This window comes from Macaca thibetana, chromosome 4 (genome assembly GCF_024542745.1).
Source record: "Macaca thibetana thibetana isolate TM-01 chromosome 4, ASM2454274v1, whole genome shotgun sequence".
Classification (NCBI taxonomy): Eukaryota; Metazoa; Chordata; class Mammalia; order Primates; family Cercopithecidae; genus Macaca; species Macaca thibetana.
In genome coordinates, this window is record NC_065581.1 from 107132301 (window position 1) to 107158137 (window position 25837).

General features: G+C 39.0%; 1 protein-coding gene across 8 annotated transcripts in view; it reads right to left on the bottom strand.

Moving 5' to 3' along the window:
• Nucleotides 1–25837, bottom strand: part of ARID1B (AT-rich interaction domain 1B) — a 445627-nt gene that overhangs the window by 259916 nt on the left and 159874 nt on the right. For all 8 annotated transcript variants that reach the window (XM_050786686.1, XM_050786683.1, XM_050786680.1 and 5 more), the window contains exon 4: nucleotides 23339–23449. In XM_050786686.1, coding sequence (XP_050642643.1) covers nucleotides 23339–23449 — 111 coding nt within the window. The remainder of the gene's footprint in view (nucleotides 1–23338; nucleotides 23450–25837) is intronic.

Below are 25837 nucleotides of genomic sequence, written 5' to 3' on the forward strand. Positions count from 1 at the left end.
GGATGGTAGGTTACTTACAACTTCTACCTTTATGTAAGGAACTTGAGCATCTAAGATTTTGGTACTCGTGGGGGTCCTAGAATCAATTCCCTATGGATACCGAGAACTATACATAATTTTCCCACACTCACCCTTCACAAACAGAATGATACTATGCTCAACCATTAAAAACAACACAAGTCAAGTGGTCTTCCCAATAGAGAAAACATTTTATTCTGCATTTCATCTTTCCCAGGCAAGTCCCACAGACTCATTTAATAACCTTCCCGTAATCTTATTAACCAAAGTACGATAATTAAATAGTCTTTGGGGTTTGGTGTTTAGGTTGAGGCACATATGAGTAGTTAATGATTTTACTTAACTGAAAATCCCAGGTAATGACCACATTGAAAGAAAAGAAAGGGGCTCCTTTATTTTTCCTTACCTTTAAAAGTACCTTGCTTCATTAGTAAACTAACTCCCTATCGTTCCTGGCCTCATCATCTTTTTTTTGCTTTGCTTCATTAACTGGACTACAATCACCCCTTGGTTTTAATGAGAGCTTTTTTAGCAGAAATTACCCAGATTACTGACTTTTCCAAAAGGAATGGGGAAGACTATTATTTCACAAAAGAGGAAAGAGAAATCCAGACTGTAATTAAAAATAACGATTATTCAAAAGAAATACTTAAGACATTTGGACAACATTTAAATGTCCTTCAACAAGATGGGTAAAAGTATACTGCAACAAAACATATTTAGCTGAAAAGCGCTTCACGATCTTAGGGACTCTGTATTTCTTCAAACCAGAAATGTATCCATCATAATAGCACACTACAAAGGCTCAAGAATTGCTTAACAAAATGAATTCATAAATTCTCCTTCTCCCATCATAAATAAAATGAATTAGGTTTATAGACTGAGTAAGAACAACTAGCAATAACAACCCATCCATCTACTTTTCATTCCGAAGTGTACAGTATGCCACAGAATCAAACAAATACTGAGAAATCAGTATTACTCATTCCTAGTGTTTTTCTTTCTTTTTAAAGGGGGTAGGGGGGAACAGAGATAAACTGTTTAGAAGTGAAAAAGATGTTCCCAGGTGTGGGGCTACGACTATGAGAAAACAAGTTAGTCTTTAACCTCCTGGTATCAGGAAACAGAGCCAGAAGACATGGATTGGACTACAAATGGTAGACTGCAGTGTGCAGTGAGATGGATGTGGACAACAAGCCAAAGTTGAGTTTGGAAGACGGGTGACAAATGAATCACAGATCCTGGAACATATTATTCTAACTACCCAACGATATTACACTGAATGTAAAATGCAGTTCTTATGAAAATTCGAAACATGCAGAGCAGTAAAAAAGTGAATGAAGTAAGTCTAAGAGGAAGGCGACACCACATAACAGATTCCCTAGCAGAATACAGAACTCCAGTTGTTCGGGGGGCTTGGAAGGGGCAGCAAGATGGACTCAACACATGGGTATCCTGGCGTCATTATCTCCATCAGCAGAACCCCTACTCATCCAGCAAATGAGGATACCAGCCTTAAAAAGCCAGAGTCCTGAAAAGCCCTAGGCTGGCCTGAAATTACCAGATTCTAACTATGAAATTATTTGAGACTCGTGGGAGAAAAGTCCTCCTGATCTCCTTTACAATTAAACAGAAAGAAACATGTTTTAAATATCAACACACATCATTTGTATACATTCAAGTGACATTATTTACCAAACCATAGGGTACAAATCAACCCTAACCTATTTCTCAGATGCCACCTGGGCTATGAGAAAGATGCCAAGTGATGGACACTCCATATCCTAAAGCTCCAGCTTCTTAAACCTGCACAGTGATCCTGGCAGCCAGAACGCTGGAACTCGGCCTGCCACTCTGCTTCTGTGGCTCACACCTCTGCCTGACCTTGAGTCTGTGCCATCCTACTACCTGAAGCTGACCCTGGTACTGGTGTGTATGTGGGAGGGAAGTGGGAATGCCCACAGGAGATCTTCAAGGTACTCAACTCATTTGTAATAACTGTTTCCAATAAATAGAGATAACTGAAAACCCAGAGAAAGAGGCAAGGAGAAAGAAGTGGGGCACGGTGGCTCTGTCACTTGTAAATCTGCACCCAAGTGCACTGCCCTCTTTCACCGAGTGTGCCATTCTTACTCCAGGAATCTTAGTTCCCGGCCTACATGCCAAACCCTGCAACAGATAAACTCTACATCTAAAATATATTTGTTCCTTCAATCTCTTGTCCCCTTATAAAAATGAGGTAAGTTTAAACGCTAGCTCAGAATACATTACAAATCAATAACTTATATGCCAAGAATCTGAGAGTGTTAACGTAAGCACATTGTTATTTTCACCAAATTCAGTCTGTAATAAGATCCTGACCATACGGGATCCATAATCTAGAACTGCACTGTCCAGTATGGTCGGCACTAGCCACATGAGGGTATTCAAATTTAACTAAAATGCCAAATTCCTCCTGCCAGCCATATTTCAGGTGGTATATAACAACATATGGCAAGTGGCTGACGTACTGGACAGCACAGATAGGGACTGTCTTCATCACTGCAGAAAGTTCTACTGGACAGTGCTGGTCCAGAATATCCCAAAGTCCCTGCAACAACCTGCCTGCTACACACGCTATCAACAAAATTCACTCATATATTTTTCCTTTTGGAGGGAGATGCAAAATACAATGAATGGAAATCTCATTAAGATATCAGTGGAGTAAGAAGCTATCATCCACCCTTCACCCCAAACTCAAGCCCAAACTGCAGGCCGGTTAAAGAAGCCTCCATGATGACCTAGCAGAGGGCCTACGGACTGACCACAGAAAGGGTTGCTGTCCCTAGAGGCCACCTCCAGAGGACTATTTCCTACCTGCCACTCCACTGCTACCAGCACTGGACTGAAGCCATTTTTTTCCGGTCTATAAAACTTACTGAAAAATTTTCATTTGTAAGTGCTCTGCCTCCCAGGTTCCCATGCCCAGAGCTCACTGAGTGCTGGCGTCTGAGAGAAGGGTGGGGGGAAGAAGCGGGGAGAGTGTATGACAAGTCCGAGTGGAAATTATGGGTCAGCCTCCATGAATTCACAAAAGTACCTGGGACTCATTCAAAAAAGAATGTCTTTTTCTGAGTGGCCCACTTGCCTCCCACTTCCTTCCCCGGCTAGAAGCAGCCCCTTCGCACGACAGAAGCAGGGACCCAGCTCTTGTCCCCAGTACCAGGCCACCGTGCATGTCTTCCCCAAGGTTTATATCCCTAGAAAAGACTAGGCCAGTTTTGTCTGACCTTATGTCCAGAACCCAGCAGTCCTGGATGGTTGTCAAGCAGTTGGTGGTAAAAAGCAAAGCACAGGGCACTTGGCAGATACACAGATGAACACAGGAAGGTGAGGAAATAGAGCAGGCACTGCTTCCACCACCTGCGGCCTCCAGTAACCTTCCTAACGGGATAGGGTTTCTGAGACCAACAGACCTCCTCCCTAAAATCTTAGGCCCCTGAAATGGAGCTGCTTCATTTCTAAGATCCCAAGTCTAGGGTGAGTATCTTCTGCCTTGAACCCCATGACATTCAGGCTCTGTTTCTAGGGCACGTCTGGAGATGGGCACAGGTTCTCCTACCTTTTCTTGATGTTTATCTTGGCCATTCCTCCTGGACACAGGGAAGGAGCTGAGGCATATCACTCAGGTGGCAAGGTGAACTAGCTTAAAAGGTAGATTTTCTTCTCTCAGGCAGAAAACTCGATAAAGATAAAATTATCTCAACAGCAAATTATGTATAACTTTCAATTATTACAGAGCCTTTATATGTGTGATGTCATTGGAAGTCATATATAAGCCACAATAAGTCATTCTGGAAGACAGCACTGTAACACATACGGAAAGGACTACAGTCCTGGTTGTTCTGGATTCCCACCCAGCCTCAGATAAAGTCTCTAGGACAGGATTGTGGTTAATATGTAATGTATGGCCTGGAACATACAGCAGCTCTAGGTTTATTATACCTGGATGAATGGCAATAACCAGAATGTCAGAAAGCTTTGGATTTAGCCTATTTAACTTTCTATATTAAGAGCCATCATGAGACATAAATTTAGAGGGGACACAAAGCTAGGAATTATACTAAATACAATAGATGCCAGATTCAGGATCCTAACACACATTAGCAAGCTTGAACAACAGCCCCGACCCAGTCCAACAGCAGTCAGGAAGGGTCGATGAGCACTTGAGCTCAGGTGCAGGATGGATGAGATGTATCCTTCGGAGTAGCTCCCATCACAGTGGCAAGAGTGGGCCGCAGCTGCTGCAAAGCCCTGCAGACCGACGCCTCTGATACACGGCAGTGTGACAATACCACACAAAGCGGGCCAGGTGGCCTCCACCAGCCATGCCTTTGGAGCCTGCCCTTTGGTTGTGGATATTACATTTAGAGGTGCTTACACAAAAACGAAGCTCATTAAGGAATTAAGAATAGGGTGCAGGGGGAACCTGAGACCACACAGTGGCGGAAATAGTTAAAGTAACTATTAATAGCCCGAGGAAATCCAAGTAAATGAAAACTAACTTCAAATAAGCCATCATATAGAAGAAGGATTGAGATTTACCTTGTGTGGTTTAAGAAGACAGAAGTAGAACCAGGATTAAAAACAAAAACAAAACAAAAAACAGTTCGAGCTAATAAGGAAAAACTTCCTAAACAATTTAAATTACCACAAATAAAATACTTCATAAAGTAATAAATTCCGTATCACAAGACATTAAAAATGATGTTTTAGTAGGAGTTTATGTATCAGGTAAACAGGGACCTGTATATACTATACAAACTATTAAGATTCACCTTTATTCTAAAGAAAAAATAATCACAAATGAAAAAAAATCATATATATGTGTGTGCAAACGGTCTTATTCCATACAGGCTATGTCAGAGCATACTGCTTCAAAAGTTACATCAACTAAGACATTTTCAAAATGTCCAACGGTTCTCCAGAACCTTAAACTGTCCTTCCTTTACTGTCTCACGTGAGGGTATAGTTCAGGAAAGGGGCTAACTAGAAACTTGAAACCAAACAGACATCTTGATTCAATGCTATCTCATATAGTTTTTTTTTTTTTTAAAGAACTTCATTTTTAATATTTTAAAAGCTTAGTTCCTTAGAACTTTATCACCTCTGAAACTGTCCAAGATCAAGCAGATAATGGGTTAAGTCCAAAAAATAAAGGAGCAACAGAGCAAATCTGACTGCATGTTTGAAAAAGCCTATAAAATGTTACAAGCAAAACAGGAAAGCCTGTGTTAATAATGCATAAACCAAAAGAGAAAAAAAAGCTGCCCATTTAATGGAATAATGCTTTTATCCTTGCAGTTAAAATGAAATAAACCATGACTATTAATCTAGTAAGACCATGTAAAAATGTAATTTTTAAACATTTACTAAAAGGGGATAGTTCAGTAACCACTCTAAAAATCAAGGCCTTGTGTACAGCAGTGTTTAAACGCTAAATACCAATCTCCTGTCTGCGGAGGCCATTACCCACCCTGTCACCATAGCAACGCTAACAGTATGCCTGACTTCAAAGACAAAGATGTAATTTCAGACTTCCAGCAGCCAGAGGGAGTGGTAAGAATATTCTACCCAGGCAGTGTCAGCTGATGATAAATTATAAAAATATCCAGGAAGGTTATGAGGCGGACGGAACCACATATTCTCATATTCCTGGGGGAAGACTTACATTAGTCAAACACACTAGGAGACAGCAAGAGTAAAACAAAAAGTAAACAAGAAAGAATCTCAATGGAGTCCGATTTTTTTCTTTTTTTAAAATTACACAGTACAGAGTTCTAGCCTTCCTTTTCTCTTGCTCCCAGGAGAAAATAAAAATAGTTTCTACCATCTTCTTTCTCATTCAAATTAAGAGTGACTGTAGACCTGCATGAATGTTCCAAGGGACTTGTAAAACCACCTCTATAACTGCTACTTCTATATTTGTGAAACTCCGGCGTTTGACAAAAACCGTTTTAAGCACCAGTGGCCAGCTAAGGGGGCCGAGTTGATCCCTGCATTGAAGCTGCAGAGGGCAGCCGTCCTAGCGCTTGCAGCTTTGCTTTCCAACCACCCAATCTAACCCCAACAACTCAGGATATTTTTAAAGCCCTGTGGAGGGGAAAACACTGAAAAACAATTTGCCAATTTATAAGTTTTTGTGTCTTAAAATAAATAAATGGTTAAATAAGTAAAAAGTGCGTAAAGCTGACACAGTACTGTTTCACAATTACGCAGTTGACCCGATTTTAAAAGCCCTAGCCCTGGAATTGAGAGGTTGAGAACGTCACAAAATGCCCAGTGAGTAATTTTCCCAGAGGTAATGAGATGCAAAAGGATAAAGCTGGAGCTGAAGTCTTCTTGAAGACTCTCTACAAGGAAGAATTGCCAGACTCCAAGGATTTTCGCCTACTCGAAGGAAGGCATAAATGACTAGCTTGGCCAACAAACACACAGATGTAAGTTTTACTACAATATTATTGTTTTACAGGAATAAACATATACATTAAATTCTCTTTCTGTTGAATTCTCTTGTATGGTTTTAGGCTCAAAAAGTCTAGTTCCCTTACTAACAGGAGCATGACCCGGCTGCCTCTTTCAACAGACCCTGCTCCCCACTCCCAAAGGCTAATGAATGGCCAGAAGGGTGTGGAGTCCAACCAGGGCTGGTGTCAAGATCCCTGCCCCCACTGCTCACCGGCCTGCTCCCACACCCACTCTCAGCAACCAAAGTGCACAGGAGCCACGGCAGCCTGAGCTTCTTCCACGACCAGCCGTGGTGGGCAGGATGGGGAAATCGAGCTGGCCTCGGTGTCCCCGCCACCCGCACTGGCCTTCTGCGGGAGGCGGGCCCACGAGCGTGTTCCACGTTACTCCTTAGGAGCACAGCTCCAATTTTATAATGTATTCAAGTCAAGAAGTTCAAGAAAAATAAAGCACATAAATTCACTCACAGATATAAACTGTTACCATCCTATTAAGCTATTAGTGGCATGTTTGTTCTGTAAAATTTAGACCATCACTAGTCTCATGAATTAATCTTGAGCCCTCATCTTAAAACCCAAGGATCAGAAATCTTCTCCCAGAAAAACAAGCTAAATTACAAATGCCACACAACTATCCCTCAAAACAAAGAAAATCACATGTATAAAAACAACACTCTATTCACAATTCAACTCTTTCCTGACTAAATGGGTTTCCACCCTGGTATACATTTTATGCTTATAAAATAATTATTTTTAAATATTATTGTGAAATAAAAATGGGTTCAGTAAGCTGCTACTTTAGACAGACTAACAAGGTAGTTAAGCAAATTACAGCAAAAATAGACAATCATTCAATAATTTATGTGGAATGACACCTAATTTAGGCCTCTGGTAATTTTTCCAAATACGAAACCACTTTTTAAGCACTGTATTAAAAACTCATATTTTGGCCTCATTATTCACTATTTTCAAGAGTATATATTCCCTTATAAAGTATTTCCTTTTACAATATAATAAAAGAAAAATAATATCCCTTTCTTAAGAAATGAAGTGTTGGCCAGGTGCGGGGGCTCACGCCTATAACCCCAGCACTTTGGGAGGCTGAGGCAGGTGGATCACGAGGTCAGGAGATTGAAACCATCCTGGCTAATACAGTGAAACCCCGTCTCTACTAAAAATACAAAAAATTAGCTGGGCGTGGTGGCGGGTGCCTGTAGTCCCAGCTATTCAGGAGGCTGAGGCAGGAGAATGGTGTGAACCCAGGCGGCAGAGCTTGCAGTGAGCTGAGATGGCGCCACTGCCCTCCAGCCTGGGTGACAGAGCAAGACTCTGTCTCAAGAAAGGGGAGTGGAGGGGAGGTGAAGGGAGGGGAGGAGAGGAGAGGGAAGGGGAAGAGGGGGAGAAGTGGAGAAGGGGAGAAGAGGAGAAGAGGAGGAGAAGATAAGAGAAGAGGAGAAGAGGAGGAGAAGATAAGAGAAGAGGAGAAGAAGAGAAGAAAAGAGAAGTGTTTTACTTTACTAATTAGGTAATTCCAATTTTTCCCCCTTTACTTTGGTAGTCAGGAATGCAGTCTTAAATTTAATCATTATTCATCAGTAACTGCATTATCATGGTTTGTCTGCTTCTCTCTTTTTCAAACTTTTTTTAGAACTTGTAATCCGCTTGGAGCAGTCTTTGTTTATACAAACGTTTTACTGTAAGTCAGCTCAAATCCTTTCTGGAAGCACAAGGGTTATAAATTCTGTATAAAAACATCATAGGATATGAAACATTCTGTCACACCAGGACTCTTTCAGTTAAAGGTGGCCATTGATATATTTAAAAATAACCATTTATTTATAATTTTCAGGGATACATGTTGAAAGAATATCTCATCCAAGCTATTTTTAAACACTGTTATTAAGAAATTAATTCTTACATTTTGATCATTAAATTATAGAGTATGTGGGTCGTACTTTATATTAAAATACCACAGTATTTAAAAAAATTCATTAGGGAGGCTAAAATTGCATCAATTATATTATACTTTATATATTTTTATTGTTTTATTGAGAAATTAGGTTTGCAGGTAAATTCAAAGGTAAAGCTGGTAATAGTAAGTATGATATATAAGAAGGGATATGACAGGACAGTCAATAAAAATGTTGGGGAAAAGTAAACTGCATTAATCTATTTGCAATGGTAAAGTCATAGTCATTTCCTCTATAACTTCCCCAGGTATCTTTCCACCAGTTACCACGGGGTCTTATGAATAGTTTAAACTTCAATAAATAAAACTCGGAAAGAGCAGCGCTAAGAAACCAGGACAGCTTTCAGGGTGTTACCCCCTGCAAAATACCACCTGGCTCACAACAACATATTCATTTAATGTCATCTAATCAACTGCGATGGAAAAAGGCAGAATTGAAAAAGGTATATTTCCTATATTAATGTAATTATTTAGGCATGTCCCCTTCTCTTACTCCCCCACGTATATATATACACAAACCTATATAATATTTTAAATAAAGATTCAACATTAAGTATTTGACTTCAAAGTGTATTTAGTGATATTACCTGATTCACCATCTTTGGTCTTCCGCTAAAGACTTGTGTTATCCTTCATGGCTGGTTGCTCCTATTATGGTTATAGGGTGTTTGTATCAAAACTCTGAAAACTCTCTGAGCAATCTGAGGAGTTTACCTAAAGCAGATTCACTGCAAACCAAGTAGATCTGTACCCTATGCCTTTGCTTTTGCCTTCTTTAAGGTGATCTTGCTACTCACTAGTAATACCATGAGCTGAAATGAGTGAGGGAGAGTGAACCCCAATCACCGCAGCCACTATGCTACCATCTGACTCTGAGGATAAAGCTGGGGTGCAGACCAATCTAACACTAGTCACTAACATCACATTTCCAAATTATCAACATATTTTAATTGTCCAAACTATACACCTGTAATTATTCCTAATGAGTTACAAATAATTCACGAGTTAGAAATAACTCACTTGTTAGGAATAATTAAACTGTATTAAAACCTAGAGGATTTCACCCCTTCATCTTCACTCGTCCCCATAGTTTAGTCTTTTGTAGCTCAGCAAACCAACAATGGCAGCACAACACTGGGGAAATTCTTAAAAGCACAATGTATGTTAATGTAGTTTTCTCTTCTTTGTGATCTTCTGTGCGGGGGGGTAAATAAAAAGTGATAAAATATAAAAAACATAAAACTGAGGAACATGAAATAAAACGGATGCAGAAGAACCTCAGTGGCATTTACACTCACATTCTCTGCATCCAAAGAGGACTACAGTATCGGGGTTCAGCAATGAAATCACAGGCTAGGAGTGCCGGGGATCAGATTTAGGCAAGAGTCAGCTGCCTGTTCCGGTTCCTTGCTCAGAGGAAAGGAATGCTGAATCTCAGGGAAGGGTGGTGCACCGGCAGCCCTAACCGGCCCTGGAAGCCAAATACCATTTCACAAAAGGAGGAGGGCAAAGGAAGGGTAAGAAACTGACATTCACTGGACACCTGTGTATGTGGCAGGCACTGCCCACGAGGTTTATGCACCTTAGATCTCATGTATGTGCAAAGGACTCACGGTGGAGTATCCAGGCCATAAAGTTCAATTAGATGTGAAATGTGCTTTGTCAAAAAACAACGTGCATATTTAGATGTACTTTTATAAATCTGATACCCCCAAAACAGGCCAGAATTATATCAAAGATGTTTATATCCCTATAAAACATAGAAAATGCCAATTACGTCAGCAAAAAGATAGTAAAAATAATAAAATCCTCATGAAGCCACTCAAGACAGCCAGCATAAACGTTACTCTTCTACACCAGGTGTTCACAAAAGTGTTGGGAGCCTGGGAAGGCCGTGTTCTCTTCCTCTGAAACCACCAGCGCTGATAAGACATGACTCAATGTCACCTGAATGTCTTGTATAAAAAGCTCTGACCACAGTTGTGTCATAGCCATTGCTGCTCTTAAACTTTCAAATAGTCAAGACTTCCACAAGATGGCAAAACACTTCTGTGAAATTATATGTGCTGAAAGTATGAATTCAGAAACTATATGTATGTGGTTCTCTGAAGATAAAATGAAAAAAGATGTTAAAGTATTTTCAGTAACCAGCATCCCAAAAGTAGATATTTTCTGTTGAGGATTTCTTTTCTTATTCCTGAATGTATTGTGGGAAAGAACAAACATTAACAAGCTAGTGAAATAATTTGATTTTTTATTTTTCTTTACATCTAATATAAAATCTTAGACATAAGACATAATGAATGATTACTAAACACAACTGAATTTTTCTGCATAATTGAGATGTGGAAAAGACAAGATATTGCGTCTTAATTGAGGATGCCAATATTTAGGCATGTTGGCTAACGAAAGGCATAAACGCAGCAACTGGGGCTGGGCGCTGTGGCTCACATCTGCAATTCCAGCACCTGGGCGGGCAGCAGAGGCAGGAGGATCACGTGAGGCCAGGAGTTCAACACCAGCCTGGCAACAGAGTGAGACACCCCCCACCACACCCCCACCCCCAACGCCCGCTGCCCCCATCTCTACAAGAAATTTCAAAATTAGCCAGGCGTGGTGGCACATGCCTATAGTCCCAGTTACTCGAGAGTCTCAGGTGGGAGGCTGAGCCAGGCATTCAAGGCTATGATCATGCCCCTGTACTCCAGCGTAGGTGACAGAGCAAGACTCTGTCTCAAAAACATATTAAATAGAAATAAATAAATAAATGCAGCAACTATGAAAAGCAAACACATTTGGGGAAATTTGACCACATTTGTATTTATTCAAGAATACCCTTAACTTTAATCAAAATTGGCAAAATAGTTTTTTTATTTCAAAGGAGAGACTGTTTTAGCTTTGAAAAAGCTTACAGGACGCCATGGTGGCACCACGCTCAGGAGCAGGTGCCTGGAGGAGCTGCTGTCATGACTGGAACAAGCTCTAGACAGACCACTATTCCACTGCCGTTCAGCTGTCCTGACATTTTGGAGCCTCTATTTTCATAAATGGACATTACAGCTCAAAAATAATCCAAATCAAATTAAATATATAAAAATACATGCATGTTAAGAAATCGTTAATATTTTCTTGTTTCATTAATTGCCCTCGGCAACTGCAATATGTTTCATCTTTAGCTTATACAAAAAGAATTTTTTAAAGAAATTAAGCCAAAAGTTTTTCTCTTCATCCCTAAAGCAAAACCTTTGCTTTTTTCTTTGTCATTTCCTGGAGTAAAATGACAGGGCTTTTTAAAAATGAAGAAAAAAGAGGGGGACGGGCTTGATATATATTTTTTTTAATTAGCCCTTCAGAGTTCAGAGTAATCTTTCTAAATCTAATCCCATTTCCTCTGCTAGGATCCAAATGTATCAGAAACTCCTGGTGCTCAAAGTGGTAACCCATTTTTATAAAATAAAAGGGAATATCTTTCGAAATAGCCTGTTAAAGTCAGGTTCCCCCCACCACCGCCCCATACTCACACACCTTACATCTGCAAAAAAGAAAAAAACAAGTAAAGGCATTCAATTTGTAGACTATGCCATACATACCTATACCCCCAAAAGGTTTCAGAGAAGGAGGAATTGCTAATGAGGCAAATTAAACTAAGAAATATTCCTCCAAAATGAACTAAATTAAGAATGTAGCCTAAATCATTCAAAAGTATATCAGACAAAGCAATACAAAGTAACCTGTCTCTACCCAAGAAAAGGAACCTATTTGGATAGAAATTTACTAAAAGCAAAGAAAATAAGACTAGCCTGAGTCCCAACTGAACTACAGACTTTCAATTTTTTTTCTTGGGACTGTGCTCTTGCACTAGTCCCAGTTACAGTTAGAGACACTCTGGGATGATGTGTTGAGTTGTTTATATACATTCTGCTACAACACCCTTCAAATCATCTCCAAAAATTTAAAGGAAATGCAAAGTTATAGCCAATGCCATCATTCTTTCAACATCAATTCTAATTTATGACGATGTTTTACTTCTCATATAAATAACTATATAAGAATTAAGGCTTTAGTAGCAAAGATGAGTGAGTTGCTTCCTTTTAGATGTTACAGGATTTGAGCAAAGTTATTCAGGACTTGCTTTACTCTCTTAAAAATCTCTGGGCATTCCTTTCTCTTCCCACCACCATTTCCCTGTGTTTGTCAGCAACGCCACCAACACATCCTGGTCACGCAGATTAAAAACCTCAAAAGCATCTATCCTCCCTCCCTCCCTCCCTCCCTCCCTTTATTCCAACAATTTTCTTCCTCTGCACTCCCACTGCCACCACAATTTCACAGCATCGCGGAGCTAACACTCTCAAGTGGTGTCCCTGCTCCAGTATCAGGACAGCATTTTGAAAATGAAGGTTTTGCGTATGTTAAAAGGGTTTACAATTCACTTAGTAACCTGGAAGTTCTAGACTTTCAAAATACTATAGAAGAATGGAGTGGGGGCCACACTCGGCTAATTTTTATTTTTATTTTTACTTTTTATTTTTAGTAGAGACAGGGTAATTTTACCATGTTGGCCAAGCTGGTCTCAAACTCCTGACCTCAAGTGATCCGCCCGCCTTGGCCTCCTGAAGTGCTGGGATTGCAGACACGAGCCACCATGCCTGGCCCATTATTCTTTTACTAGCAGTCTCTAGTGTCCATTAACTAATATTTTCACTTTTGTTGTTGTTGAGACAGGGTCTTGCTCTGTTGCCCAGGCTGGAGTACAGCGATGCGATCACTGCTCACTGCAGCCTCAATCTCCCAGGCTCAAGCCATCCTGCTACCTTGGCCTCACAAAGTAGTTCGGACCACAGGCATGCCCTACTACACCCAGGTAATTTTTGTATTTTTAGTGAAGACAGGGTTTCACCATGTTGGCCAGGCTGGTCTCAAGCTCCTAGGCTCAAGAGATCTGCCCACCCATGGCCTCCCAAAGTGCTGGGCCACCATGCCTGGACAACATTTTCATTTATATAAAACAAGGCTTTTAAAAATGGCGTCCAATGAATGAAGTGTCATATTATCATTCTGAAGCCAAACTTTTTCCAGGTACAGCATAATTACAAAAGACCAACTACACATTTTCCCCGGGTGTGGACTGACTCACTGCATACAGCTCAACCACCCATGCCCATGGGGAAAAGGAAGACTCAAGGAGATCCCTACCTACGCGAGTCAGGAAATTCTACAAACAGGAAAGAATATGCAGGCACAGGTGCCAGGAAGCTGCAACACACTCGGTGGTCCCCAGGCTCACTGTGGCCTGCTTTAGAGAGGACATCTGCCTGAGGAGCAGGTGTGGCTTTTGCTACTGCCTCAGTGCATACCATTTGGTGCTCTGACAGAACGAGGAGCGAGAAAACAAGTAAAAATGAGAACTGTAACACACCACTCTACCCAGATGAAAACCAGTGAGCTCTACACACACACACACACACACACACACAAAGGGTTGGGGGGGCATGGCGGAGGCATTCTCCAGAAAAATGGCTTGGGTTGCATTAAAGACAGTGATTTTCATGTCTCTGGGTTGCTACTACTTCCATTCATGTTAATCTCGGTTTAAAAAGCATAGTGTGTTTTGGAATGACTTTTTAGTATAACAAATGTAAACCTGAGGTTTGGAGGTGAACGGAGGCCCTCAAGTACATACCCTTAGGGCCTTCCTTCTCCCACCAAGAAATGAAGAGCAACTGCCACGTGATCAACTTGATTCAGAAAACCGTCCGGTTGGCATTAGCCTTTGCATTACAAAGATTTCGGCATCCTGCAGCTTTTTCATTTATTTGGTTGGTTGGTTGGTTGTTCTACTTCCCCCTTTCCTTTCCTTTTCCCTAGACTTCCCTATATGCAACGACATCACGGCTCCCAAACTGATGGTACAGGAGAGGAAGGAGGGACCTCTGGAATCTCTAGGATGAACGAGAAGAGGGAGACCACAGAAGGTCTGTGGCCCTCCCACGGCCTGCACAGTAAGATTATATACTCAGTAAGGCAACCCCAAATCCCTCAGTAAGTTCAAGTGTCCCAGCTACAAAAGCAAATGGCACCGGAGAATGGAAGAGAGGCCACCAAGTGGCACACAGGGGCTGTTTCTGAAGATTTCAACGTACCTGCACTTCACTCACTCCGCTGACTTTCTCCCAAATGCAAAGCAAGAGTCCATTTTTATCAGTGCTTTTTCTCATACACTAACAAAGATGGCTTTTAATGTAAAATTTTGAGCTAGAAGGTGCTAGAGTTTTCTAAATCTAACTTACTCATTTTTCAAAGAAACAGCAGCTCTAAGAAATGACATGGATCTCTCAAGGCCAGAACCTTAGCTGAGAGTCTGCCCTGTTGGCATTCAGTGTGGCGATTAGCACAGGTCTCCCAGCCAAAACATATTATTTTATCAAAACAGTAAAGCCATTGTTTCTTCCATACGAGTCATTATAAGCTGTTCATTTTCATTTTTGTGAGGAGGAAAAAAGGCAAGTTATATAACTACTTTGAAATCAAAATTTTTACAATGACCTGATGGTAAATAAAACGGTAGTTAAATATTTATATCATTTCAGTCTAACAATCAGGTTAAATCAAGAGAACTCTAAAAATTAGCTATCAGTAAATAAATGCTAAAAATGATATATGTAATTTTAGAATATTCTCACATGCAATGAACATGTACCATATGCACAGACGCATGCACACAGACAGCAGCAAATACAAACCTGCACACTGAAAAACGTAAATGGTATCTCAATCGTGAACCAAGTAGAAAGATGCGCACACCATGATCTAAAATTGGGTACAATTTCAGTCCTGTGGAAAGAGACAATCGTACCTACATGCTTTTTTTTTTTTTTTTTTTTTTTTTAAAAGAATGCATTATGAAGAAAAGTAGCTGAGAAAGCTTAGTCACTTTTTTGTGGCTTACAGCTTTTTTCTCCTCTTTTATTCCAGGCTTAAACAAAGTTCAGTGGGGCATCAAAATGCCTGTTTTAAATTACAGTCTGTATTTTAAAATAGAATGCACGCACGGCATGTTCCTGAAGCTAGGGGGTGGGAGTGTTATTCACGGAAAATTGAAGGCTTGTTGAGTCAATAATCTTCTTTCACACAGTAACAATTTTCAGCTAAAATTTCTTGACCCAAACAAAGGAAAACAAGACCATTCAGTTATTTTACAACAATTTAGAGAAGGCAAAAGAAAAAGATGAGAAAAAAAGAGAGACACCTCTAAAATCCTACATTGTGAGGGAAGAATAGGAAATTCTGGCTCAGGTAGAACCTTCTCTACATGTATTTATTTCCTCTCCTAAACTGACAGTTAACATTAAAAATTGTTACTTCCAGTCCCAAAGAAACATAAAAGCAAATAACCAGTCCACAAATGCTACTATGAGCTCCTGCTGGTTATATATCCCTTGTTATATAAAACAGATGTGTGCCTTCAGAGTTACCTGCGAAGTGAAAATCTGTAAATTAAAAGCTATTTTCCCACCTAACTTGGATAATATAAAGTAAAATGCATTCAACGACTCACGCCGGCCATTGCCGGCAGGAGCTGGAGGTAGCAGATCCCAGTGCCCAGGAGAAGCAATAGGAGGAGGAGGAGGAGGAGGAGGAGGAGGAGGATGGCAGGGGTGAAGATGGCATCTAGCCCAACACGGCAGGCACTGCCATGCCAAAACCAGAAGTGCAGACTAGGGTGAGAAGAGGGACCTCAGAACATTAGAGTCATGTGGTTTTTTTTCTTCTTTTTAGCATAAAAAATAAAAACTTACACTTGCAGGAGTTGGAGTCCTGCCCTGGCCTCTGCACCATTGCGGAGCTCCTTGTATGCTCTGCTCTAGGTGGCTCTAGACTCCCTGAGACCCACTCTGGCTCCCCTTTCTGCTGGCCTGAGGCCCCGTGGGGTCCAGGCTGCCTCTCTGGCCCAGGCATCCAGACCACAGAAGAGCTCTGTGGCCTCACAGAGGTCACTTGAAGAGCTGCAAGCTGGTCAAAGCCTGCCCATTCCTCATTTGTTATGGCAAAATTTGTATGCTGACTTTTCTATTAGCCAGGAATATCTGCATTTATCATCCCTTACTAATGAGCCTCATTTATCAACTATAGATCATCCTTATCCTTCTATTATCAAAACCAATATCCTGCAAATCAGTTATGTTTCAGCCTCTCTTAATCTCCAATTCTGTCTAGTGTCTATTTTTTTATAGTACTCCTTCATACTCCTTCATTAATTTTTTAGGAACTAATTGACACTCCTATAAAATGGGTTGAAATTCATTTCCCCCATATTTTAAATGGAAATTTTCAGAATACTATATGAAAAAGTTTGCAGGGGCATGCTTAGTTGAAATGTGTTTTAAAAAATTAAATTCTTAAAATTAATGCTTTACCACTAAGCAAGTATCTCAGCTATGACAAATTTAGAATTTTATTTTAACGGAACTGAGTATGTCAACTTAGAAACACTTTGCACACAAACATCTGAATTATTTAAAAGCAAACTATATTTCTTTCTCAATATTAATTTATTCAGATTTTCCATTATATTTAGCTTGTTTTTTTCCTGGAAGAATTCCAAACTGTTGAGGTTTTATTGAATTTTCATTTACAGAACAAATATTTAAATGGAAGATTGTTTTGAAAGAAGGAGAGAGACATACTTTCCTACTTCCTACCTTGTTCACGTTCAAGCATTATCCTCTATTTTCAAAATGACTATCAATATCATGAAAATATCCTAGGGAACAAAATCACAGGATAGCACATCCTAAAGAAATAATCCATTTTGGAAAATAAACATCTGTCAGAGTCATTATATTTTCTAAATTCAGGTTTTCCAGCAAGGTCCTGAAATGCTCTTCTTAATCTTAATCCAAAAATAACTGATATCCCCAGATAGAATACACCAGCGATTAAAATTATGTTCAAGAACTTGATGAATCCTAAGAAGCTGAAGTACTGGGTGTTCCCTTTAAAACTTCCCCAAGACATCAAAATGTGTCTGTACCTTTGGTTTTGAAACTATGCAAATGATAAGGTACACCTGTAGATGTTTTGGGGGACAGGGCACCATCCTTCAGAGAACCTCCTCTTCCTCCCTGGCACAGGAGGCTTCCATTTTATAAAGTATTTTCTCTAAAACTCTAAAACTCAACATACCCTAATAACATTTTGGGAATACTGAAAATAAACAGCTCAAGTCTTCAGCTGCACACAGGCATCATCCGTGCCTGAACACTGAGATAAGCCTGACGACAGAGATGGGTTTTCCTTCATTAACTTATACTTTTTTTAGTGTTCATAATGATTTGAGAAGGATCAATCAACGGAAGACAGCTCCCCTCTTAACCTTTTAAGGACAACCATTTAAATCAACCTCAAACAAAAAGGTTTCAAAATACTTCATTCAATAGCCATATATCTAATTCTTACCTGGTAGATTTTAACTTTTGCCAAAACCTCCCAACTAACAGGTTGAGATGGTCTTTTCTTTTTATATTTCTAGCTGGGTTGGACTGAGAACTAGCAAAAAGCTGAAGCCAGTTAAAAAGTTATTCCGGGTAGTTTCTAATCATTCACAAGAACTATATTATCCAATCTACATGCTTAGAACATCCATATTAATGTCATCAATAATCAAATACGCTTCCAAAATACGTGACCTTTTACCAGTAACCAACATAAGTGTCATTAAAGATTAAGAAACAAAAACCAACACAAACAAGAGTATTCTTCTTTAATTAAAGGCAGAACACTGCATGCTCTGCTGCTAATAGCCAAGCCCAAAGAATATTCTTGGTAATAAAAGTTTTCCAACCATTCTCTTTCAGGCTTCCAATATCCTGTTTAACACCCTCTATTTCAAAGAACGACCAGCATTTACTACCTCCTTCCTTTCACAAAGAGCCAAAAAACATATGCTTTATCTAAAGCCCAATATTTCCGTCTAATTGCAAACTAAACAAAAGTGCCATAAGCACTATTCGACACATTTAGGGATTTTTAGTTAACTCAGAAAGATCAAACCCTTTTCGTGTCAACCTCTTTAGATATTTCCTATTTAAGGAAGAAAGGGTCACAAAAAGGTTTTTAATGACCTGATGAACCTTCTAGAATAGCCCATATTTATAGACATATTTTACAAAGTCCTAACAAAGCAGTCCATTTTCAAACGCTCTTAGAATATGACGGCCAAACTGATTGTATTCTATATCTTAGGTAAACAGAATAATGAATCTCCTATCTGAAATACAAAGCTAGCGGCATGCCTCTCTGAAGAATAAAACAAATTAGTTATTTCTAAACTGAGGAATATTAACAACTCTTCAGGTCCCTGGAGGGAAAGCACTATAAGAAAGTGCTTATATAGTGTTTTATAAGAAAATAAAACTTCTTCCTTTTCCATGTTTACTTCCTTTTATACACGGTTATGAATATTTTATTAACTATCCATCTGTAATATAATTACTGAACTTATGATTACCATTTCTGTCAATTAATTTTTTATAAGTAAAAAATATGTATTACTAAGAACAGAATGCTTTCAGGGTATTTTTAGCTTAATTATGCAAAGTGTCCACTTCTTTTCTTAAAGCTATGGTAACCAAGGTAAATCCAAACATCACTTGGTAAAATAGAATCATTTGAAGAATAATACACGCCTGGCGATGCAGACGTCCGCTCATTTAATCACTCAGCAGCACCAGCACAAAGAGAGCACAGGTGCCCCGGGGGCCATTCAATGCCACCTAACAGACCCCTTAGCAATTAAAAGAAAATTCTGAAACTGAGGAAGTCAATTTATTTAAAAATCATTTTTATAGAAATTTTTGAGGAAAATATTTACTGAACAGGACATAATAAATACCACGAAAAGCTTCCAGTCAAACAGGGGAGCCAAAACAATGTTCAGGATAACTATAATAAAAGGATAAATAATAAATGTCACAAGAGGTGAAAATTTAACTGAACATTCAACAAAAAGTGTATTAAACCCATATTTGAGGGCTATCTTGAAACATAAATTGAGGGATATGCAATGTTTATGAAACAAGAAATTAAGTAAGTGACAGCATCTTTTAGACCTTCCACTGTGTCTTTAGCTTAAATGCTGGGCTTATTTCATACCAATATTAGAGGTTGTGAAAGCTAAATGTGCTCAAATTTTAAGTGATAATAGTCTAAGAAAGAGAACTCTTCAATGTTAAGATTCATCAATAGCAGTAATACCAAGGATGTATAAACTAATATACCTCAACAGGGAAATGCTGTATGACTAAGAGGTATAGAAATAAGTGGACAATATTAAGGAGGATTTGTTCAGAGCTTAGGTCTGAGTCCACTAAGCAAAAAGTAAATATGACTGGTCATGGCCCCAAGACAACAAGAGAACAAGTTATTAATTTATCAATCATTTGCTTTCTGCAGATGATGTGAAGATCTATCCAAGTTAGCTGGAAAATAGAACTGCATTGCCTACTGAAGGTCATGAAGAATTTAATGACATGCAAATATAGAAAAACAGGATCAAACAACAGTGAGGACAACTTGCTGAGGGATCAAATGATAGATGTAGCATAAAGATACTGGAAATGCCTTGATTTCTTATCATGGAAAGTTGTTACGTTGTAACAAACATGCTAAAAGAAAAATATACTTAGGATACAGGTAGAAAATGTCACATGCAGAAACATATAACAAACCTATCTCAATGTAAGCAAAAAGACTAAGAAATTACTACTTGAGAGGCATTCTTGTCATCGTCATTATATAAAATGAATAGAATAATTACACATTAGAATCACTATGCTGCATTTCATAAACGGTACAGATAACACAATACACTTAATTCCAAATTACAAAACTACAGGTTTCAAATATCATGGATTGACTTTAGGTGAAAAGATAAAATTTACATCCCTGACACGTGAAAAGGAAAACCAGAGCACAAGAGTAAATCTACAAAGGATCCAATAGCAAATTCAGATGTGATAACAAATACAGCTTTATGGGCTCTCCACAATCAACCCAGCCAAGTTAGAGGACTACAGTATCTAATAAAAGCAACACTGTAAAATACAGACTATTAGAGCCATAACAGAGTATCAACAAATCATTCCCTGAAACCACAATGACCTTAGCTGTGTGCAACTTAATTATAAGTATCCACATAAATAAAAATATTTGTAAGCCCCATATAGAAAGCCCCTTTACACATGCAAAGCCCTTGTGGAAAACAAAAAAACTGGTGTAATAAATTTCATTTAAATAAAGCCAAATTTCATCCTAACAGATTGGGGGTTTCAGGTATAGCAGGTTATCTTACAGTTTGTCCTTTATTCAGTGACTGAATCTTCCACACACTTAACATAAAACCTGGAAACTCTGTTCTCTAAAAAGAGATTACTGAAATGTGCTTGAAGAACTACTGAGTCAACCAGCATCTTATTTATCTGTGAGTTACAAAAACAGAAAGAAAATACCAATAGGGGTATTTCATTAAAAAAACAAAAAAACTTACATTAGGACAACTTTAAATACTTTTGGGAAGTAGGCAAGATAAAGGTTAAAGAAGATAGCTGTTACACATACACAACAAGATAGAAATAGAACAATTCAGAAAACATTTAAACGGTTGATGACTATATTCATCTCCTAAATGCTTTCATCCACTTTTCCAGCAATCTAGTTAAAAGCTCCTATCCCAGAGCAAACTCTTCAGTCAGTTATCTGAAACTACAATACTTCATGCCATCCCTAATAACACTGTAGAATTAGCTGAATGTCAACCATCCATTCCAACACAGATTCATGGCAAAAGGCATCTACTAGTGAGTGATGCTGAAGTTTTTGAGTAGATATGAAGAAAGCAGTTTGCCACAAAGTATTCTTACAGCTATGCAGAAAATCTGCATCCATTTATGACAAATTTACCAACCTGTGTCACAGTACAATATCATCAGCCAGTGACAAATCTACAAGGTTGAGCTTCTACAAAACCACTAAAAAACTGGTGAAAAAACTGGAATTCACTGTTTATCTGGCTCCCATGCATCTATTTTAAATTTCATAGAGCCACAAAAGCTAATTTCCAAATATGTAGTAAATGTAGTATTTATCAACAGCATGCATGCCTCTCTCTCTCTCCTCCCTCTCTCTCACTCACGCGGACACACTACATGCTTACTAGGCTGTGAACTATCTGCTGAAGAAAGTTTAGCAGCATAAAATGCAAAATCCAACCCTATTTCCCTCCTTCAAAACCAAATACCTAGACAATAAATACATCAACACAACTAAAAGGGGGGAAAAAACGCCACAATAAGATTTCACCCTCTCTCACATAAAACTAAAAGGTATAAAAATTAGAGTTTCAAAAATACATCCATCAGATTCAAAGACAGCAGACATCCTGTGGTCATCACTTACCTTCTCTAAATCTGCATATACATCAAAATGTATATGGTATGGTATGCACGTCAAATGTCATGTATAACATTCACTACAAATGTTTGTTCTCATGTTTAGAAGTAATATAATAAATCTAAGTTAATGCAAACATAGTTGAAATTCCAATTAAAATCATGGCCATCCTGAATTCCCATCTTAAACAAACCTTCTCCATAGAAACTAGGCAATGACAATAATCCTTCAAATAAATGTAAAAATATTTATTTGTACAGATTTATTCTTTTTTTTTTTTTTTTTTTTTTTTTTTTTTTTGAGATAGAGTCTCGCTCTGTCGCCCAGACTGGAGTGCAGTGGTGCGATCTCGGCTCACTGCAACCTCCGCCTCCTGGGTTCAAGCGATACTCCTGCCTCAGCCTCCTGCAGACTTTTTCTTTTCGTTAATAAAGAAGACTTCCTTTAAATTAGGTTCTCTATAAAAAAGGCAAATTAAGAAGACATGAACTATTTATGGGCATCAACACGATACCCCATGTAATAGCCACTATTCCTATAAATAGAAACCTCAATCACCGTATACTATTTACTGGTGGAAATACTTAATAAACAGTTTTGTCATTTTTTTGTTGTTGTTGTCTTTTTTGAGATGATGTTTCACTCTTGTTGCCCAGACTGGAGTGCAATGGCACCATCTCAGCTCACCACAACCTCTGCCTCCCGGGTTCAAGCGATTCTCCTGCCTCAGCCTCCCGAGTAGCTGGGATTATAGGCATGCACCATCACGCCTGGTCAATTTTGTATTTTTAGTAGAGATGGGGTTTCTCCATGTTGGTCAGGCTGGTCTCGAACTCCTGACCTCAGGTGATCCGCGAACCTCGGCCTCCCAAAGTGCTGGGATTACAGGCGTGAGCCACCGCGTCCGGCCTCAAATTTTAAACTACTTTCTTTTGGGAGATTTCTCATTACATAAATAGAAAGTCCTAGAAGAAATTCAAATTACTATCAGATATTTTATCTCATTATTTGTATCCTTTGCAAAGTGCAAATTTCTTTTAAGTTTTAACTCCTATAAGGACACCTCTGTTTTGTATCACTACCAAAAAGCAACAGCCTAAAGAAAGCTCAACTGTACAACAGCAATAACCGCCTGCACACACAAAATCGACCAGCCGCATAAAACCTTCCAACTGATGTCTACACTCTGCAACAGAGATATACACACACGAAATAGACTTATCCAGGACTACAGAGGTCCTAAAAGGTAAACCCTGAAAAATTAACCACAAAATATACCTAAAATCTAGAAACTTCTCAATCATGTCATAATATAAAGTAGAACAAACAAAAACAACAGCTCTTTCTAAAAATCTTTAACTCATCACAATTCCAAATCAGCACAATAATGTCTTACTGGTAAACTTGATGGTCTTTCTTGTTGTATTAAGTTCAAGTCTTCATGGTTAGGTTTTCCGGGGGCCAGAGGAGGTTGAGATCTAGTTCCATAGCCTTCCTGAGACATGTCCTAAAAAAACACAAACACAAAGCACTTCATAAATATCTCAATGAGTTGTAAGCTTCTTCAGTAACTAAAATTAAACAAAAGCTTGGCTGGGCACAGTGACTCATGCCTGTAATCCCAGCACTTTGGGAGATCAAGGCAGGCAGATCGCTTGAGCCCAGGAGTTCAAGACCAGCCTGGGCAATGTAGGGAGACTCCATCTCTACAAAAATAAAAAATTAGCTGAGTGTGGTGGTGCAGCTACTTGGGAGGCTGAGGCGGGAGAATAGCTTGAGCCTGGAGGTGGAGGCTGCAGTGAACTTTGACCACACCACTGTACTCCAGCCTGGGTGACAGACCAAGACCCTGTGTCAAACAAAACAGAACAAAACAAAACAAAAGCTTATCACAACCAACAACTAATGTTACATTTTAGCAGACATAAATATGTTATGGCTATAATTTAATACATTATCAGAAAGAAAAATTTTAAAAAGCAGTGAATCATTAACAGCAGAAATATAAACTATATATACATTTATATATATATATATAAAATTAACAACTAAATTTATTATGAGACCATACCAAGTACTGTATTTGAGTTTTGCAGGAAGAAGACTAGTTCATAAAAATGGGGAGGGAGGTCAGCTGTAGCCAAACCAAACTGTCTTTGAACCCAGAGCAAACCAAAAGCTCTCTGTATTGTTGAATTCCGATTTTGGTCAAACTGTCTTTAATATTACCTCAAAAAATGGAAATAACTAACGAAAACCTTACTATCAACTATATCTTAACACGTCCTCTCAATTACCCACAAAACAGCATAAGTCGTTATTAAGCTCATAGAATCCGGGGTCTGTACAAAACCAATAAACATTCATCTACAGAACTCCATATGTTCATGGGGCACAGTTTTCAGAGAACCACCATAAAGAAGAAAACAACAGTGGGGAACAAAACACACCCAAAAAACCTGAATGGGGACAATAAACATAATTAACACAGCCTTTCTGGCATCTTGTCAAACACTCTTCCATATTCGGCATGGCTTCAGCATTGTGCTGAAATAATTAGCATATATGACCCAAACACCACACCACACCACATTTACTGTACACCAGATCCCTAGCTACCTAACTGTATGTCAGCTACTAAACATTCCACCACCATTTCCCCCTGAAGTCAAACAGCAGGACAGAATTGTTAAATACCTATTATAGCATGTCTCAATTGGCACTGAAAGTTGAAGAACCAGTTTCTAATTGAAGAGAAAAAAAGAATGGAAAATATTGCTTTAAAATAAAATTATCTCCCTTCCCTTGTCAGTTCAAATATGTGCTGGCATTAAAGAAACATCATATACAAGTTCTACTTCTGTTAAGTCCCTGGAATATTGCTTTAAAAATTAATGTTTACTACTTGAAATCCTATAAAAAGCTTCTGCTGTCCCACCCCTTTCTTGCACACTTAAAATTACATGGCTTCTTAAGCCAGGAAACTTTGGACCAATAGCTGGTACCACAAAGTACACAAGCTGTACAAACTAGATTTAACCAGCCTAGTGTTGGTTCGACCTGCCTTTCAACAGGCTCTGAAATACAGGAGCGTGCCAATAATTCCAGCTTTTCCCATGTAGCCATTCTTCCCTTTAAATACATCTCTATCAAAAAACAAACAAACAAACAAAACCCTCAGATATTTAACCTCTACTAGTAATGTACCCAGTTCATATCATATTTTTCTAAGAGAATTCAATCCTATTTGTCCAGTTTTGCTTTGATAACAATAAGGTGAGAGTAAGCACAGGCAATCCAAGGACACTTAAAGAGTGGCTCTGCAATCTGGTTGCCAGCAGAGGGTGACAATTAAGCTTGTGGGGTACAAAAGCAAAGGCTGAAAGATTATGACCATTCCCCTCACCACCTTCCCCCACAAACACCACGTTTCTTCCAGATCCTAGATTTCCACTTGTCACACAGACTTCCTGCTGGGTGCCCTGCAGGTTCCTTTCCATAAACAGCATGGATTTCAAATCAAGCAGGGCACAAGGCCTCTATTCAGGGGCCTTCACCCTGTTACAAAAAAGCACAAAGGTGCAGGACAGCCTCACAATGGGCAAACAAATGAGCAGACCCCGCCTCCTCCTCCAACACACGTGCACACAGTTTCTGCCCAATGCCTAGGCTCTCTCTCTCTTTTTTTTTTTTTTTTTTTTTTAAGTAAACTTTAGCTAGGAAATAGTAACAGGCTCAAAAGTCCTATGCATATTACCCTTTTATGTTTCTTTTTATTCTCTCTTCTTCACTCAATGAACTGCTTTCTAAAGAAGTTGAAAAAGATCATTACAACTACAGTGGATAAACATTTCAATTTAGACATCATCCCCCTAAAATAAGCAACACAGACTAA